Raw genomic sequence first — 20,002 nt, forward strand, 5'->3', positions numbered from 1 at the left:
ATAAAGGAGCTGGTGACAAGACAAGGGCCTGAACCACAGTAGGGACAGAAATTGGGGAATTTGACGGTAGCTCGGAATGTAGAGATGACAGGATGTGGTGACAAGTGGATGCAGGGAGGGGAAGGAGGTTAGAGAAGTTACAGGTGGTGGGACATCTGCTGGTGGACAGTTCATAGGCTGCCTCCTGGAGACAGAGGCTGAAAACACAGAGAGAGTGTGGGACCGTCGGAGCAAGGCCCCGATCCCAGCAGCAATGGCATGAAATGGGCTGAAAGTGAGTGGGGGGGGGGGGGGTGGGTTGCTTCATCTGCACCACAAGGGGCATCTTCTCTAGAGCTTGGGGAAGGGGAAGGGGAGGTGGTGAGGTTCCCTCCTCCTGTTCTCCCATCTCTATAACTGAAGCTTTTAATTGTGTGTAGTAGACAAGTTAGTGCTACATGGGTCAAGTTAATTAATGCCTGCACAATAATAATTATAATAAAGGCCAAGTGTATCCATCACATCTATCCCCTGGCCCCATCCCTAGCTTCCTTGGAAGCCCAGAACAGCCCTTGCAGCCCAGGTCCCCGTGGTCCCCAGTCCCATCCTGGTCCCCCCACCTCTAAGGAGCAGGTTATGATGGCAGTTCAGTGAGTACCCACACAGGCACATGTTTGTGGCAGCAGAACTGTGAAATAGTGAATTTAGGCAGTGAGTAAACTCTTTGCTGGATAATCCATGGTCCTCCCTCTCCCTTTTCAGCATAGATTTTTCTTTCCTTTTTTTTTTTTTTTTTCTTTAAGCTCAGAAATATGCCAAGAAAATGAAATGAAGTAAAGGGGAAGAGAGAAAGAGACCAAAGTGCCTTTAATTTGAATAGCTGTTTCCCATGTGAAAAAGCGACAGTTCATTGCAAAATATTTATCTTCATTATGGTTGATATCATTATTGATGGAGAAGCCGTACAGGCTAATGGGAAAATCTCTCTAGGAGGCCTGAATGCACCGAGTCTCCACCTTGCCTTAGACCTGCTGGGTGAACACGGCCTTTAATTTCTGGGTAGCCCCAGCTGACCCGCGGGCACAGCTGGACAGAACAGTGGTGGTGGTTGGACGGGCCGCACCCACGTGGGATCAGTCCTTCAGGCCAGGGTGTGCGGGCCTGGTAGTTGGGACTGCTTCTTGCTTGCCTGTGTGTGTTGCTGGGCCCCTGCTTAATAAAGGAACGTGCCAAGTAGGGGGAAGATAGGTGGGTGACTGTAAGGGGGAGTATGTGTTAGAGGAATAGGTGGGCCATTGACTCCATTTTAACCATTCATTTCACCAAAAGGGTGAGTGTGGTCCGGAGAGGGGCTCACACCCCTCAGCAGCAGAGCTGGCCTGGGGCTCAGCCCCTTTCTTCCCAGGAACCACTCTGTCACTCTGCTGGCGGAAGTTGTAAAACAAACTAGAATGTGCTCCCGCAGCTAATATTTTGCTATTCAGAATAAAAGGAGTTTACAAAAATCAGAGTGTCATGTACAATGACGAATGTTTCAGAGGCTCAGGTTAGCAGCTGTGGGAGGTGTAATTCATGTGAAAATCAAGTCTTATGTGTTCACCACCCCAATCAACAGTGAAGGTGCAGAGCTGGTCTTACTCCCCACCCATCCCATTTCACAGATGAGCCCACTGTGGCCCAAAGAGGCGACAGTGGGTCTCACCCACGACCTCACAGGCAGCAAGGATTTAGGAACTGGTTCTGGAACCCTGGTGTTTGGGGTCAGCTCTTAGGGTGAATTTTGCTGGCCCATGGCCACCTCTGGTGACACCTGGGCGGTGTGTTGAATGTGCAGCCCGGAGCAGGCGGAGCCAGGACTCAGCTGTGTTTTCCTGTGCCCGAGTGGGTTGATTAACACAGGAGGTGCTGAGAACAGCCCTGACTTTGAGGAATTCCTCGAGGGGAGCCGAGTGCGTCTTCCCGAGCTTATTAGCTGGTCTCAGAACTTTACAGCCACACCTCATAAATTGGCACAGTGTGACGTTTGGCTGTCCGCGGGGAAGAGAAGGCGGGGTGATTTAGAGCTGCCGCATGCAGGTTTCCGGTCTCTGTCAGTGCACAGAGAGCTTCTGGAGGGTGGAGGCCTTTATGAGTTGTTTTGTGCCTTCACACTCCACCCCCTTCAGGTCCGGGTTTACTGCTCTGAGGTTGTAAAGATGCCAAGGAGGGGAGCCTGGGCCAGGCTTTGCCCGCACTTGCCTCAGATGGTACCTGCTGACCTGGACAAAGATAGCATCATGAATGTGTGATGGGAGACCCTGCTCACCCCGTCTTGGGGCGTGGCCAGGGCTCCGGCATGCCCACCCCTCCCAGCCGCAGAAATGAGGCATCCAGGCCCTGCCCTCCTGCCTCCTCTCCCCCAGGTGACTGGCCTCCCCTGTCATGCGCCCATCTAACCCGTGCTCTGCTGACACCTCCTTCTGACTCACGCGCCGCTTCCCTTCCCCCAGGGAGTGCTGCGGCTTTGAAATGATGGTCTTTAATCATTTCTTAAGTGACCAGCCCAGAAATCATTTCTTAGTGCCATACACACAAATTAAATCATAAATCCACACTGGACCTTGCCTGGGTAGGACGGAAGTATAGCCTGATTTGGAGCAGAGAGGAGGCCTCCGCAGGAGACAGGAATCAGTCTGCGCCTGGAGGGAAGACCAGGGCCTTGGCGAAAAGGGAAACTCATCCTACCGTCTGGGCGGGCACTGCTCTAACAAAATTCCACAGACTGAGGGGTCTGAATAACACACATGTATTTCTCACAAGTCTGGAGGCTGGGAAGTCAAAGATCAAGGTACTAGAAGATTCGGTCTCTGGGGAAGTTCCGTTTCCTGGACAGTGTGTTGTTTTCTGAGTAAGTCCTCACATGCTCTTTCTTTGTTCCCTGGAAGGGGGGTGGAGAGAGAGACATCATGGGGGCCCCACTTTCATGACCTAGTCTAACCCCCATTACTTCCCAAAGGCACTGCTTCCAAATACCTGTCACGCTGGGGGTTGAGCCTTCAGTGTATAGATTTGCTGGGGAGACAGACAGAGTCATTCAGTCATGTTTGACTCTTTGTGACCCCATTGACTGAAGACCGTCAGGTTCCTCTGTCCATGGGATTCTCCAGGCAAGAATACTGGAGTGGGTAGCCATTCCCTTTGCCAGGGAATCTTCCAGACGCAGGGATCGAACCTGGATCTCCCGCATTACAAGCATATTCTTTACCATCTGAGCCACCAGGGAAACCCTTGTCGAGGAGGGTGGGGGACAAATATTCTGTCCATGGCACTTTCTCTCTCTCTTTCTCCAGATGGGCCCTTTTGCACTCGTGTCATCCTGCTCTGGGCAAAAGATGAATGTATCCCAGAGAATGCATTCAGGTGTGTTCAGGACATCAGAAAGGTGCTTATCTCAGGGTTTGGAAGTCTGGGCAGCCCCATCAAGAGCTGCAATACCGTACCCAACTATCCAGAACCAGCCAAGTCCAAAAGGTTCTTTGATTAGCTCTGGGAGGTCAGAAGGAGGCGGACAAGAGGACTGTATGAGAGAGTGAGGCAGACACTCATCAGGAGAGTGTCAGCAATGGGGGATGGAGATGAGTGTTCTGAAACATCCATGATTCCTACTTATTTCAAGACTCAGTACAACATTCTGACCTGCTCCAAGACTAATTTCAGCCCATTTGGAACAGCTGATATCTCTTCCGTTGAAGACGAAGTCTTCTCAAAGGGCACCAACAAGGGACTAAACATCCTTGACTCTTTCCCAATCACCATGCCTTTGCACATACCATTTTCTTTGTCTGAATGCCTTCTTTCATTTTATCTACCTAGTAAACTCCTATTCATGCTTAAGAACTGTCATCTCCAAAAGACCTGTCCTCTCTCCCAACTAATATGAGAGGGGACTGTCTCTTTTCTCCCCACTTCTATACATGCCTCTATTTTCCCATTAATCATGTTATTTTGTCATTACTATCAGCATCTTTCATTATGCTTATGTTCCTTAAGAATGGGGGCTCTGACTTACTCCGTGCTATATATCCAGCATCCAGCTCAGGGCCTGGATCCAAGAAGTGATGTTTCTGAAGCTGTGTAGTCAAGTGATTGGAGCCCCAGAATGAAAGATCTGCTATCTCTCCTTTGCCTCCAATATGCTTTGTTTATGTAAGTCACTCAGCTTCTGAGTTGAGAATCTGAATTTCTTCCCCTGCAAAATGGAAGAAATAAAACTAGTGCCTTCACTATTTCAGAAACCTACAAAGAAGATGAATCTAAGAATGGGTTTGGTGGGGGAATGTGTCGAAACCCTTTAGCTTGAAAAAATGCATTAGAAAGTCAAGGTGTTGGTATTGCAATTATTATTTGATTCCCAAATGGTGAGAGCGCTTCCAGAAATGTGCTCTGCTTGATGAACCAATACATTCTCAGCCCCTACTGATGAATTTGGGAATCGAATACCTGTCATCTTGAAATAATTGACACATCTTAGGAAGGCACTTGCATTCCTCTGATGAAATTCTGGAGTCTTATTGAGAGCAAGGAGAAAGACGTGTTCCATGGGAGCAATATTGTTTTATGGACCTTTATCTCGGTTATTAACAAATGAGTGTTACATGTAGAAATGGTAAAGGGGGGATTCAGTAATGAAGTTTCATAGGATTATAATGATTATTAGCCTGATGATGGTGAAATCCAGATTTCAATGCATGCCATTTCCTAGGCACTCACTGCTCTATGCCCCTGATGCTGGTGGACAGCAGGCTGTCTACTTCTGTACCACTGTTTCATCCTGAAGTTATTCAGGAAGCGGGCATAAATGTGATAGCCTCCTTTGCCATATTTGGACCAGGGTATAATAAACAATAATAATTCTAGGTACCCATATGTCATGTCCATAGCAAACATCTTATGTTTTAGGAAGCTGGCGCCTACTAGAGGTGGGAGTAGGTAGTACCAATGAATACTTAACACCCGCTACCTGCTGCTGGGCTGCTCATCTACTGTCTTCTGGAAAATCAGCCAGACTTACCGTTGACACTGCCTTCACTTCCTTCTGCCTATCAGAAGCCACAGGAAGGATGAATTTGCTTTTCAGAGCAGGCCTCTGCAGAATGCCCAGAAACTACATCCATACATCACATTTTTACATCTGGTCAGGGATGAAGGCAGGCAGGGACTCAGAGGGATCAGAGCCAGCATATGACATGGACGATAGATGGTTTTCCCTCCTCCCTTTGGAAGCAGGGAAATTAGGGCAAGATGCCTGCATTGAGCAGACAAGCAATACACCTTATCCATTTCCCAAGCCTCTCATCAGAACTGAAGTGCATTTGAACATGTCATTCTCAAGTCTTATTGAAAAACCCAAATAAACTTTTCGGCCAACCCAATAACTGGTAAGGGTATCAGCTTTGAAGCCAAGCATATCTGGTTTTGAATCCTGCCTCTTCCACAGACTAGCTGTGAAATACCAGGCAAGTTGTTCTACCTCTGTTATCCCGAATGTCATTACTGGTGAAATGGAAATGATACCATCCTCCTTATAAAATTTAATTGAAAGGAAATGATGTGTTAGGATTCCAGTTGTCGATGAGAAAGAAAAAATATGTAAGATAATTTTTTTAAAATATAGAGATTTATTTTCTGTCACGTAAAATATATCCAGGCTGGTAGGGTACTCTGTAGCCTGGTATTAGAGACCCAGATATATTTAAACTTGTTGCTCTGAAATCCTCATAGCCCAAGATGGCTGTTTGAATTCAGCCATAATATCTACTTTCCAACTAACTTTATCCCTTGACAGTCACTGCCCAGAAGTTACATATGCTTCAGTTTGTATTCCTAAATCTTAGCAATTCAAGCCAAGGCCTATGGATTATTAAACCTTGATGGGAATGTTCCATAGAGTGGGACAAATGTTGAATTTTTGAAAGTGTAACATCAGCACACTAGTTATGGTGCTAGGTGCGCAGTCGTGTCCCCATGGACTGTAACCCGCCAGGCTCCTCTCTCCGTGGGGTTTTCCAGGCACGAATACCGGATTGGGTGCCCATTTCCTCCTCCAGGGGATCTTCCCAAGCCAGGAATTGAACCCATGCATCTCCGACGTCATCACTGAGCCATCTGGGAAGCCCACACTACTTACAGTGAACAATAATAATTTTATAACAATAATATTAACAGCTACTTTTATTTTATTTTTCTAGTCTTTTGGACTCTGTGGGAGAAGGCGAGGGTAGGATGATTTGAGAGAATAGAATTGAAACAGCTACTTTTAACTGAGTAGTTATCATATGCTAGGTACTGCACCAAATATTTATATTCATTATCTCATTTAATGATCAAAACAACTCTATGAGATAGGGCAAATTAATTCCAATTTTACAGATGAAGAAACCAAGCCTCAAAAAAAAAAATGATAGAACTTGTTTCCTATGACTTTGGAGTAGTAGCGTCTGTAACTTGGAAGCTGGCACCCCTTCCCCAGGAAGTCACATTGCCATAATTTATATTTAATGTGATACATGCTGGTTTTTATTGGTTGCAAGGAAATTTACCTAATTTTAAAACGTTCCAACCAATGAGCTCTGAAGTCTCTGGAGTCAGGTAGCCTGTGTTCAGTTCCTGCCTCCATCACTGACTTGCGGCGTTGGATAAGCCGCTGGCTGTGTTGAGCCTCAGTTTCCTGATGTGCAAAATGGGAATAATTGTAGCTTGTGTCTCCTAGGACTGTTATGACTATGAAATGAAGTCATGCTGAGCACCTGAGTACCTGGTGCTTGATACATGTGCTATTTAATCGCTGACTGTTGTTATTATTAATTATGTTATTTTTATTACTATTAACACAACTTTGTAACCAGTTTTAGCCAATGGAGATCAGTTTGACACCCACAACCTTTGCCTTAGAAGGTTGCACAGGGTGGGAGGAGAGCGCTCAGCATCACCCCCCGACTGTGCTCTGCAAGAAAGGCTGGTCTCTCATTTAATATGAGGCCTCTGCTGCAGGGAGAGGGTAGGCAAGGAAGAGCAGGCCCCTTCCTCTGCAGTGGAGGATTCAGGTAGTGATCTTCTGTCCAGCTAGTCTCCACTGAACCCAGCGGAGGGTTCAGGTAGTGATCTCCTGTCCCTCTAGGCTCCTATGAACCTGTCAGCCCGGGACTTGTTTCATTTGGAAACATCCCAGCTCTCCCCACTCCTACATCATGGTCCTCCCCGGGCATCTGCACCTGTTGCTCCTTCCCAAGCCCTCCCTCATCTGGTGCCTTCAGAAGGATGGCTCTTTTGGTCTCCCCTAGGTGGGCACTGAGAGCTAAGTGCTAAGTGCCACCCTCACACCTCTGATCTTTACTGCAACCTTCCCCCTCAATCATGTTTAATTGACAGACCTGAAGGTAGCTGGTGATGCTACTACATCATTACATCCAGGAACTGCAGATAGGGAGGACACAGAGCATGCTGGAAATGACTTCTCAGCACCTGGGAATAAATGGTCACCATAGAGAATATAGCTCTTCACCCCTTTTCTGCCCTTCCCTCAGCAGGAGCCCTTTTTCAGCTGCTCTGAGTTACAGCAGCTGCTGGGCCATTCACACAGCCTCCAGGGGTCCAGCGCCTCTGATGACTCTGCTCAGCTGCACAGAAGGAGGGTGTCCTCCCTATTCCAGAATCTGCAAGCCCTGTTTCCCTGTTCATATTTGGTGAGGTTCTCAAGCGAAAGTCATGGGTCAGACCAAAATATTCTGCCAATTTTGTCTGCCTTCAGCCTTTTGGATAAATGTCATGTTCAATCCTACTTGGAGGATCTTTTGGGATGCATATAACCTTATTATTTCAATATTGATTATTACAGCTCTTTCCCTTTTTGTTAGAGTTGACTCCCAGTCTTGCAGAGTGGTGCACCCACTGTCACCGCAGTTTAGGAGCTGAGACCAGTCCCCTACACCCTCTTGACAAGGGCAGGGGAGAGCCGGTCAGACCCTACTGATTCCTCTGTGACCTTGGACAGGCCCCTTTCCTCTGACACTCTGCAGGAGACCCCTGCCAGACTCTTTGTGCCACCAGGCTAGGCCAGGGCAGCTTGAGGAAAGGACTCGTGTCCTTTATCTGTCAACACGGCTCCGGTAATCCAGCTTGAGAATTTCAGCCTCCAATGCTTTTGTCCTGTCATTACCAAAAAATAAAAATAAAAATCATTTCTTTTGCTCACTTGTCCCACTTGAATGATGTGTAATAGTGTTATAGATTGATGGTGTTTATGACTTTGTGACCAGGGGAGAAGCTGGAAGTTCCACTGTGCCCATTTCTACTCCTGCATTTCTGTAAAGGTCACAGCAAAATTATTTTATCAAGTACACCGCAGAAGGGGAAAATCTTAATCTTATATTATACATATGCAGCACTTGACCTTCTCGTGAGATGCGGCACCTCTTAGCTACACTTACTTAAACATAATGCAACTCTTCCCCGGATGCACACAGAGAGAATAATTAGGTTCCCTGGCATCCCAGCTGGAGAGGAGGCTGTGCAGTGGGGCTGACCTCAAAGACGAAAAAGAAAAGGAGTCAAGGCAGGCAGAGGCAGGGGTGGGGTAAGATCCCCCAGGGCTGCAGCAGGCTCATCCTGATGAGGCTGGTGGAGCAGACTCTGAGGCTTGTTCTGGTTCCCTGAGGCTTGTTCTGGTGCATCTCTGACCAAGTTGTCCCTTGCCTTCTCCTGGCCTTAGTTCCTCCATCATGGATCTGGGATGGGCCAACTCTGATCCGTGGGTAGCAGCTGCCCGGGGCGGGGGAGTGGGGGTGGGGCAGGCATTGTGTTAAAGATTCTGAGCTCTGATCTGGGTTGAGTGCCATGATTGATTAGTGATGTCTGCCATGGACAACATGGGAGGTGGTGATCATAGCTATACTGGCTGACCTTCTTCTAGGGTGTTTCTAAGGTCTTTCTCCACCCTGACTGCATGTGATTTGTGGACTCACCAAAGCCCTGGAACGAGGAAGCTTATAAAAGGAGAAACAATAACCTTCCCTAAGAGACGAGTTGCTATTTGCCTTGTCAGGTTTTGGAGAGGAAATGCAATTTGTGTGATGCATCTAAATGTGTTTTTTTCATTTTTCTTTTCCTACATTGTCACTGTGAGAAACAGAGAGAACAGGGGACAGTGATGTTTTTTCTGGGTGTGATGACTCACCAGGTCTGGCTGTCTGTGTGCATGCAGGTGGCCAGCCCTGCCCCAGCCACAGAAAGAGTGAGGGTGGCTTCTCGTCATTGTCCAGCCTTGAGAAATGCAGTAAGAAGTCACCTTCATTTATCTTAAAACTTGGTCATAAATGATTTTTTTTAAGGGAATCCATCAAGGTCTGTGTCAGGGAGTACTTAAAAATAAGGCTTTTCTCAAAGGGTAAAATAAACACTTCAGTTGGAAAATGTGGGAAGCCACCTGACTGCAAGCATATGTCCCCGTCGCCTGCTGCCCAGAGAAACCAGATTGACAGTGCTTTCAGAGCATTGGCAGGCAGGCTCTGACGTGGGTGGGGACAGGGCCTAGAGATGGGGCATCTGGGGATTCCCTGCCCACCCCCTCCTCTGACACAGCAGTGGGAGCCTAGGCCTGGCAGCCCTGTTGCCCAGAGTGTCTGATCAGAAGAGGCCCATTGGAAGATCTGAAGTGATCTGACCCTCATTTCTGCTTTGTCGAGTTCTGGGGACCCTGAAGAGCATCTGGGGTGATGGGGAGGGAAGTGGGGAGGCCATATTCCCTTCAATGAATCTGTCCTGCTGCTGGCAGCATGCTTCTGCTCTCTGCTCAAGGAAAGATCCCTCCTTCCCCTGCTGTACCTCTAGCATGTGCTCACCCACCTCCTTCACCACCTGGCTGTGACATTAGCTTTTCTCCAGGAGGCCTTGCTTTGCCCCTGGAGCCCCACATCTGAAGAATTCCGTCTTCACTGGCCATCTGCTGTCTATGGATCAAGGGCTCCTCCAGGCTCCCTTCTACATCTGATTCCCTGCATGTCTGCCCTCAGTCCTCAACAACAGCCCTCTCCTCTCCCAGTGTAAAGAAAGTGACTCTCTTAGATCTAACTCAGGGCACACAGGAAGTACCCCTCAAATGAGTCAAGCTGATAAAAGGGAAAGGGCTCTGTCAGGCTAAAGATTAAGAAGCAGTTCCATGGGGCCCCCAGCAGCTACTGGCCTGTTGGGAAGGCAATCAGGTAGCACCGCAACGTTCAGGGTCCAGTGACATCGAGTAGCTGGGTGCTGGGTCTCCAGCTAGAGGCCCCTCCCCAACCCTGTCCAAGGTCCTGAAAGATTCCTGGGTGAAGGCTCCTCCTTCACAGGGTGAAGGGCCCTGTTTGCTGGCTGGTGGTGGGGAGCAGACCCAGCCAGCTCCAGGAGGAGCTCCCACCCCACCTTCCCCATTCTTCCCTTTCCTAATGTCACTCTCAACCCCCTCAAAGTCATAGGGAAAGTGAACTCAATGCCAGGGTATAGGGTTTTTAAAAGAGAACTCTGGGAAGAGGAAAATGCCTGGCCCAAGTAGATGAAGTGTGGAGGGCAGGCTTTCTGGCATTGGTAGGAAAAGTAGGGGTACAAGCCATCAACAGGTCACTTAGCCCAGTGCCTGACATCCAGTGGGGTCTCTGTGCATACCGTTGATGAATAAGGGAGGCCCAGTTAATTACCAGCTCCTCCTCTTCTAATGACTTTTGACCCTGTTCCCACTACCCCAGTGATTATCACTCTTTCTGGACTTTTATGTTTCTCTTTAACTGTCCCCACTCCTCTGACCCATTCTCTTCCCAGCAGCCAGTGTGAACTTTCAGACACAAAAAAATCTGATTGTGTTTTTCCCCCAGTGTTAAACTCAACAGTGGCCCATGACCTAAGGATCAAATCTAGGGGCTGACATGAGACTCAGCCTCCTCATCAACTGACCCCTGCCCACTCCACATACAACAATGGATCATAGAAACATTGCTCACAATTTATGGACTGAGTCATAGTTTTTTCTCCAGGGCCTTTGCACATGCTGCTTCCTCCACATGGAGGGTGTTCTGTTTCCCCTCACTAACCCACTTTACCTCTGCAACCTATTCAGCTTTTATTAATTCTTTATATCTTTACTTAGGTGTCAGATGTCTGAGACCCTCCCAGAAGGAGGGCTCTTTGTGTGTTTCATCCACTGGTGGATCTCAGTGCCTAGCATGGCTCCAAGTTTATATAAAGTGGCCAATTTAAATACTCTAAAATGAATGATAGTTGAAAACATTCAGTCTGGCTCCTTGTAGAAAACACCTAGCTGCTATTTATTGAGGAGATGCTACATGCCAGTATGTTTGCATATATTATACTGATCATCACAAAACTGCAAGAAGGAAGTTACTCTAGTGTCCCTGTATACAGGGTTGGGGGCTGAGGTCGAGGATTAAGTAACTTGCAAAAGATCGCATAACAAGGGAGTGGCAGTTTTCACAGACCCCAAGGCCAGGATGTTTCTACTCTACCTGGAGATCCCAGAGCAGCAGTTCTCAAACTGGAGCTGTGTCAGAATCTCCCGGAGGGCTTTCGAACACTCAGATCACTGGGCCCCACCCCAGCATTTCTGGTTCAGTAGCTTTGGAGTGGGGCCTTGGATTCTGAATTTCTACAAGTTCCCAGGTGCTGCTGCTGATGGTGCTGGTCTAGAGACCACAGGTTGAGAATCACTGGCCTAGGTCATAGAAAACCCCTGGGTTTGCTTTACACTATCCCACTACCCAGACACTGACTTGGGCCAGGACTGCAGGACGCAGCCCTGAATTCCCTGCTGAGAGGCTCTGATCCCCAGTCCAGTCTCCCTCCCCAAACCTGGTCTTGGCTGTGCTGTGCCCTGCTGTTCCCTAGGAATAGGCACCATCGGTGACAAGGATCTAATTTCTGCCCCTCCTCCTTGGGACACTGCTCTCCTGTTTGTCATCCTTCAGTTCTGACCAGTGATGTCCCCATTTCACCAAGGCTAAGCGCCCCTGACCCTGACCCCACATCTTTAACAACTTCCCTGCTGATTGATGTGTTCTAGGCTTGCTGCTGCTACTGCCTGAGCAGCTTAATAGCACTGGAAGTTACAGTCTCGTCTATGTCATGGTGCCTGCAGCATTCATCAATTTCAGCAAGTGTCACTAAGAGTGATACGAGTGTATGACACAGCTAAGTGTTCCCTCTGCACAGGCTATTACTGCTGGCACTGGGCCCGTGAAGGCAGGGGCTGGAGACCCATTTGGCCCCATGTATGCAGGTCGACACACCTGCGTGCCCCAGCCCACTTCCTGCTGTGGCCCCGTGAATGCTGTGTGTGCCGGGCAGCCCCTACTGCCAGGTTCCCGCTCCCTCCAAGTTCCCCAGGCAAGTGCTGTTCCTGTTTTCTCCGAGGCGTGGGGTACTCTTTTCCCTTTGCCTCACCCTCCCATTTCTGCATCAACTTTTGCCTATCCTTCAAGGCCTGTGCATGTGCCACCGCCTCCAGGCAGCCAGTGCATGTGTCTACATGGAAGGCCTGTGCTCAGTACCAGGGAGAGGAAAATGCAAAGAGGGCAACACCTAGCATCAACCTTCAGAGACTTTGCCATCTAGTGCAGCATTTGGATGATCCGACGGGTGGATGCCTGGAAACCAATTCTCTGGGCAATGTGTTTCCCTCACTATGAGGGAATGTGGGGGTTTCACAAGGCCTGGGTCCCGCTGGGATGTCCTGAGATTGTTCAGGGAGACCCATGTCTGGGAAACGAACAGACTGCTGATGACATAAACAAGAAACTCCAGCACACCTCCTTCCCCAGAGCTTCACGCCTGGAGGTCCAGAGTCAAGAACCCCTGGGGTCAGCCTCGGTAAAGTGAAGATGAGGGAGGCATTGGGTCGCAGGTGTGAGTGTACAAACAGGGCTCATCTGAGGCCACAAGACCTCAGAGTAGAGCCTTGCAGAGCTGTGCCCAGGCCCTGCAGAAAGGGCTTGTTCCCGCCCCCTGTCCCGCCCGCCACGCCCATCCTCGGGGCTGCAGAGGTGTGGCTCAGCCGCTGCCCACCCCAGCGGGCTCCTTAAGAGCAGGAGCAGAGTTTGGAGAGGAAAGGGGAGGTTGAGAGGCAGTGAGCTCAGGGCTGTGAACCTCTTTATTCCTCACCAGGAGCAGGAGCCTCGCCCCTCTCACTGTCACCCCGAGAGGCAGGCACACCTCCCCAGCCAGCTGCTGAGCTGCACCTGCCTTGAGAAAAAGGCACCCGGTTCTTAAACAGGGGATGAATATTCATTGGCATGAACCTTTGCAAACTCATTTGGGGAAAAAAAATTAGATCAGGAGAAGTAATCAGATTATTAAAAAGAAAAACCAAGGACAGAAGGCGGCGGTGGAGGGAAGCATCCCATTTAAAATGCACAGAGAGATTTCCTTTTCTGCGGAGAAGCTGTGACCCCCTGGACCATGCACCGGGAATAGTTAAGCTCTCCCACATTCCTGCTGCATAAAAATGTTTCGTGAGGCCTCAGTAGAGGGGGAGGGGTAGAAGCAATGTGCACCCTCCAAGTACAAAAATTATAAAATAATGTTATGAGGTTTTCATTTTATCTCTCTTGGATATCAAGAAAAATTGTGAGAGCTAAAGAGGCTCTGGTGAGTGCTGAGTGACAGGTTAAAGGGCTCCAATAAAGATTAGATGGTCCACTATCTCCTGAGGAAATTGCATAAAAGTGGTTATTCCCTCTTGCTTCTATTAATTTCCTCTTCCTGGCTGCTTGGAAATGCTTCATAACCTGATGCTGCAGATGGGGACGAGAGGCGCTTTCCATTATCTCAATCACTGCACTGTTTATGAGACACTTAATCTGTTTCTTTATAAAGTAATAGTAGTGTTGGTGATGGATTTAGTGTCACGGGGAGGCTGCGTGCAGGGAGGGGAGGGGAGGGGGTTCTTGAGAGCGTTGTAAGCTCTAGATGATTCCTTACATCCTGAGGCTCTGAAAAGTTGGGTGGGTGTTTCAAGGTGCCCTTCTGGATATCCGCTAGAGGTCACATGTACCAGTCCCTTGTTGCTTGCAGGGGGAGGGAAATGCTGCGTATTTTGCCTGGGGCATGGAAAATACACACATGCTTAGGGACCTGGTACTCATGTCCTGTCTGTTGCTCTCTGCCAGAGTCAGGGGCGGGGAAAGATGTGTGTGCGTGGTGGGGGCGGGGGTACCACCTAAAAGCTCCATTTATACCTGTCTGAACCGTGATCCTCTGCAATGGAATCAATGGAAATCAACGCCCCTTTTCTTAAGGAAACAAAGCAATCTGGGCTGTGCTAGTGTCAGAAACGTACAGCCCTCCAAGTCACAGGTGTCCCTCGGACAGAGGTCTTGTGGGAATACACAGCAAGGCCCTGCGGCTCCTCCTTTCCCACACACCTCCCGGAATAGTGATGAAATGCTCCCGGTGGAGATGGGCCTGGGCACTCTCTGACCTAATTTCCCTTCCTACCTCTCCTGTTCTTCCACCTCTTCCCTTCGAGTTTTGTCTTAGCCTCTCTTGAATTTCACCTGTTAGTTGCCACCGGAAAATGCTTTTTCTGGTCCTCATCTCATAGTGGGGGATCCTGCAAGTCAAGCACTTCCTGCCTGACCGGTCCCCCCACCCCCAAGCTTGTACACACACACACTGATGGTGTTGTGTGGGAATAAGCCCGCATTCCTTTGTCTGCCTGCTCTCTCACCCCCCAAGGAAGGGCCCTTCCCACAGTCTGTCCCCTACCCTCTGGGCCTGCTCACCTAGATCTTCTGTAAAATTTAGTTGAATGAGAAGTTCATGATTGTAGAAATAGTGCTGACCATATTTTAATCAAGAGAAAGGCAACCCCTGAGTTTTGAAATGATATTAATGCAAGAAACTGTGTTATCAACTTCAAAATTGCTTGACAATTTTGGATATGTGCTTGATTAGGTGATCACATCATTTAACTATTATTTTTTTGAGCCATCAGGCAGGTGTGTGTAGCTGCCAGAGCCCCTGCCATTCTCCACTGTGTTACACTCAGCCACTTTATGTACTCAGGTGACTTCTCTGGGCTGAGGCCATTGCTTTTGCTTCCCTTGGCCTAAATTTTTTTTATTAGACTTTAACAGCAGCTCCATGCTTTTCCTCAAGGGGTAGCACAAATTTCTTATTCATTTTTCTATGTTAAATTTCTAGTAAAGTAACAATCTTATTAACTTCTATTTCTTTTCAGTGATGTCTGATACAAGATGAGTTGAAAAAGGTTTTGTGGACTAGCCTGGCACTCTAAGCATTATTTAAAGCATTAATTCTATGAGAAAATATAGCCCAAGTATGCTGACAAGTTAGTCTAAATGTTCAATAAATGAACCTAGGAATACAGCTTCTTTATAAATTAGGGAACGCCTTTAGACATAGATTTTAAAACAATATTAACTTATGAAATCTGAATATTAATGAGATTCATCTATTTTGTGATTATCGATAAGATATATGTTACAGATATAATGATTCTCCCATTATACAAAACAGAAGTAATCTGTGCAGAAACACATTTTTCCATTTGGTCCCAAGATTGATTTGCCCACTTTGGGACTCTAAGCTTTTCAATCTTAAAAGAAAGCTTGTTTTTAAAAGGAACAGGAAAAAATGAAGGTAAAGAAGAATTAGCACTGTTTAACTCTTACTGATCCTAGGTAAATTTTCATATTTGAGTTTAATAAATTCTAATGACCTGTGGGAGTTTTTGTGAGAAGTGTTAAATTTCTTTTTTATGGATTCTTTATACAGATAAACAAGATGAGGATGGCATAACTTGCTAGTGATCACCCAGGTAGTATCCAGCTGAGCCAGGAATCGGACCCAGGACTGTTGCTAAGTGGGGATGGAGTCTTGCCCCCTCCCAAGGCCTTTCACCCCAGCCCTTCTCTGAACTTCTCTCTTTTGAAGTTCAGCTTGGCTCCTTCTCTGTCATTGCCCCCCTCTGTGGAATCACCTCGTTCTGGAGTCACCTCATTCTGGTTCTGCCTTCCTTCAGCAGAGATCTCAGAGGAAGACACTTTCTAATTCCCTTGTTACTTGTGGACATTAGGATGGCTGTTTATGCTGTTAATGTATTAAATGTAAAGAAAGAAGGCTTTTAAATGCTGGAAAGAAAGTGAAAACACCTTGTTTCTCTTGGACTGATACATTAAGAAAATTACATGTGGCAGGGCTCCAGTGAATGCATGAGTCACCGTGCTCCCCTCCCCCACTTTCCAGGCGAAGAGCTTCTGTGTTTGGGCAGCACAGGCCTGGGATTTACGTGTTCTCTACCTCCAGAATTGAATGAGGCAGTAATGCTGGGTGATCCACAGTAGAAAAGGCCAAGTGCTTCTCACAGGCGAGAAGAAAGAGAAATGGAAAGGAGAAAGGGAGAGATGAGGAAAGAGAGGGAGAGACTCTAATGTGTGGGCCTGAAAGGATAAATCTGCAAGTCAAATTCTAGGACACTTTGGGTGTACCATTCAGTTTTCCTTTGGTGTTTTATTTATTAAGCCTTTAGTAGAGATTTAAGGTTTTTTTTGTTTTTTTTTTTTTTGTTTTTTCTTTCTACCCAGAAGTTTCTTTTGAATGTGCTGAGATTTGTAGTGAGTGGCCCGTTTTTACATGAGTTACAACAGAAATCTTTAAGATAAGGTTACTGAAGCATATAGACAGTGTTTACCCCTGTGTGTTCCATGGAACTTGAATCCCAGGAGATGTGCTTCAAAATAGGATTTCTTGGTGAGAAAATACAGCATTTTATATCCCATTTTTGGAACTTCTGGAAAATTCTTACTAAAAAAATGAGATGACCTTTTTAAATCCACAGATTCAAAATGTCTGACTGCAGACCCCTTTTGTGAGTAGCAGGTGTTAACAACCCAAAGGACATGGACTCCTTGGAACACGCTTGAGTTATGTCATTCCAGAACATTCCATGACAAAAATTTCCTTCCATTCAAGATGAGCTCCTGCCCCAGGCACTTCCAGAGTGACCAAAACCCTTTAGCTCACTTCAAATAAAGGGGTGAGAAAACTTATCCAGCATAGGTAACAGTTCTTTCTTGTCTTTGTAGAAGAGATGTGGATATTTTCCAAATAGTTTATATGTATATCATCACTATTACTTCTCCCACTGTGTGATTCTAGGCAACATTTTTTTAACCTTTCCGTGTCCCAATTTCCTTATTAACAAAATGGAGCTAATAATAGCTATCCCATAGAGGAACGCATGTAAGCACTTAACAAGAATGTTAACAGATGGTGGCTACTGCTACTGTTAAAAAATATTCTGCACTTTCCAGGAGGGAACAGTTTATTTGGGAAGATGAGCCTTGTATAAGCAGAAACCTTAATAGTGGAACTTCTACTATGGCAATGATCACATGTGTGCATGCTAAGTCGCTTCAGTTGTATCTGACTCTTTGCAGCGCTATGGACTGTAGCCTGCCAGGGTCCTCCATCCATGGGATTCTCCAGCCAAGAATACTGGAGTGGGTTGCCATTTCCTACTCCAGGGGATCTTCCTGACCCAGGGATTGAATGCACATCTTTTATGTCTCCTACATTGGCAAGCAAGTTCTTTAGCATTAGTGCCACCTGGGAAGCCCCCTGGCAGTGATCAGATAGTATTGTGGTTGTATGACTACACTGGATCAAGAACTCCTTGAGGGCAGGTTCTGTTCTCAAAATTCCCTGGATCAAGTTCTTAGCAGGATCATATTAAATGTCTGTTGAATGAATTAGTGAAGTATCTAAGAAAACCAGTTGACTGTGAAATTAGTTTTGCCCGGTCTCAAAGGAGGATAAGCCAGAGCAGGTTTCCTGGGCACCAGAAGAGTCAGGAGCTGAGACAATGAGAAAGCGCTTGAGGGAAGCAGAGAGGCAGGGCCAATTTTCTGAGGAATCAGCAAGGCAGGAACCAGATGTCTGGAGTCAAAGGTCTCTGGAGATGAGGCATGGTAAAAGCTTGAGGAATGGCCTAGAGCCAGACTTCTGGGGGCATGGCTTTTCACAGGCTGACCTATGGAGAAAAGGGAATAAGTGCCTTATATATGTGGACAGCTCTAGTGGGCATTGGGTTGTACCAGGCGTTCCCCAACTTCCCCACTGACATGTACATGATAGATGACACCAAGTGCATAACACATTCCCTGGTGCAGTGCCTGTAAAGCCATCCTTCTTTGCCCCACCCCCACCTCCAAGCATTTCAAAATGCAATTAAGGGAGAATGATGTTGTTAAGCCAGTAACCTTGAAATCACTTTAATTTCTTCTTAAAGAATCACTCATGAATTTCAGCTCTTTACCATCATTCATAATAAGTGTTAACACAGCTCACAGTGTCCCTCATGTATGTTGCAATGTGACATTTAAGAACCATAGGTCCAGCCCATTGTCAACCAGGGCATCGTTCCATCTGAGTGCCGGTGGAATTCCCTCACTGAGTGGATCAGGGTAAGGCCCCGACTGTTAACCAGGTGGAAGAGGGAGGGGATAACCATTTATAGAACACTTATGCCTCAGACACTGAGCTGCACATTATATTCATTTTCTCAATTAAATCTCTCGACACATCTGAAAGGGAAGAATCATTATTCATATTGTTCAAGTGAGAGAGGCCATTGGTACTGGAAAAATATATTTCACTAAGGATGTTTGAAGACTTGGAAGTTTTAAATAGGGGTTTCCTCTATCTGAAATGCTCACTTTGAGCAATGGGATATCTCAGTGTCCTTTTTAAGGGGACAGAATGGTTCATTTTCCAGTTCCGGGGAAAGGCCTCTGTGGCCCCTCTTCCGTTAATTCTAAGAAGGCATCTTTGTTTTCCAGCTTGTCCTGCAGGGATGTTCAAGGCCAGCCAGGAAGCTGAGGTCTGCTCTCACTGCCCTTCCAATAGCCGATCCCCTTCAGAGGCGTCTCCCATCTGCACCTGCCGGACCGGCTACTACCGAGCGGATTTTGATCCCCCAGAAGTGGCATGCACTAGTAAGTGTATAGTAGGGGCTCTGGGCTGGGGAGTTTGATTGTCTGATAGTGCAAGTGGTGGGCCTGGGGCAGGGAAGACTTAAGACACCTTTCTCTAATGGCAAGGTACAAAGCAGAAAGGCTGGCTGTGGTGCTGAAACGGACAGCTCCTTGCTGGGCAAGCCGGGCCCCTCTCTCAGTAGTACTGGTGAAGACTGTTCTTTCTTTGTCCCCTCCTCCCAGATGAGAGGGCCTTCCTCCTACCTGAGCAAGACAATTTCTGTCCACCAGATGGTTAAAAATGTCAAATGGAGAGTTCTTTGAGTGCAAAATCAAGGTACACCAAGATGTTGGAACAATTCCTGGTAACTCCTCCAGTCACCTCCTCCGAGAAGATCACTTGGTCTTCACAGCTGTGAATATCCTCTCTTTTCACTCGGCTTCCTGTATCTCTGTGACCAGGCTCCCCTTAGAGCTCTTATGATTTTACTAATTGTCTAGTAAAAATTTTCTTTTTTTTTAAACGTAGATTTTTATAAAAACAACATTTGTTATAGTTTCTGATTATAAGGTTAATGCATGTTGACTGGAGAGAATTTGAGCAGAAAAGAGTAAATATGAAAATAAATGCAACCATATTATCTATATCGAGAGATAACCACTGATAACTTATTGTGGCAATGGATGTAGATTCTACTGAACATTCAGTGGAGAAGTAGAAAAGAGAATCTAACCTGATTAACACTTTTAAACAAAAATTCCTATTTAGCAGTAGCCATTGATCCCAACCATTGCTTCCCACTTTGTCTGCCAGCTGCTGATTTTTCTCTATTTCAGCTTTTTTCTCGTAAGGTATCTAAACTGTTCCCCACCCAGCCAGGCTCAAGAAGCCTTCGTCTGCCTCTCAGTATTTCTCCTTTTTAAACTTTATCCGGGAGTATTGGCTCAGTGGTAAAGAACCCGCTTGGCCATGCAGGAGATGCGGGTTTGATCCCTGGGTTGGAAAG

General features: G+C 47.0%; 1 protein-coding gene across 1 annotated transcript in view; it reads left to right on the plus strand.

Annotated features, from left to right (window-relative positions):
- EPHB1 (EPH receptor B1) overlaps window positions 1–20,002 on the plus strand; it is a 449,527-nt gene that overhangs the window by 272,808 nt on the left and 156,717 nt on the right. The window contains exon 4 of the mRNA XM_061167645.1: window positions 18,861–19,016. Coding sequence (XP_061023628.1) covers window positions 18,861–19,016 — 156 coding nt within the window. The remainder of the gene's footprint in view (window positions 1–18,860; window positions 19,017–20,002) is intronic.

Source organism: Dama dama, chromosome 19 (assembly GCF_033118175.1).
Source record: "Dama dama isolate Ldn47 chromosome 19, ASM3311817v1, whole genome shotgun sequence".
Taxonomy (NCBI): domain Eukaryota; kingdom Metazoa; phylum Chordata; class Mammalia; order Artiodactyla; family Cervidae; genus Dama; species Dama dama.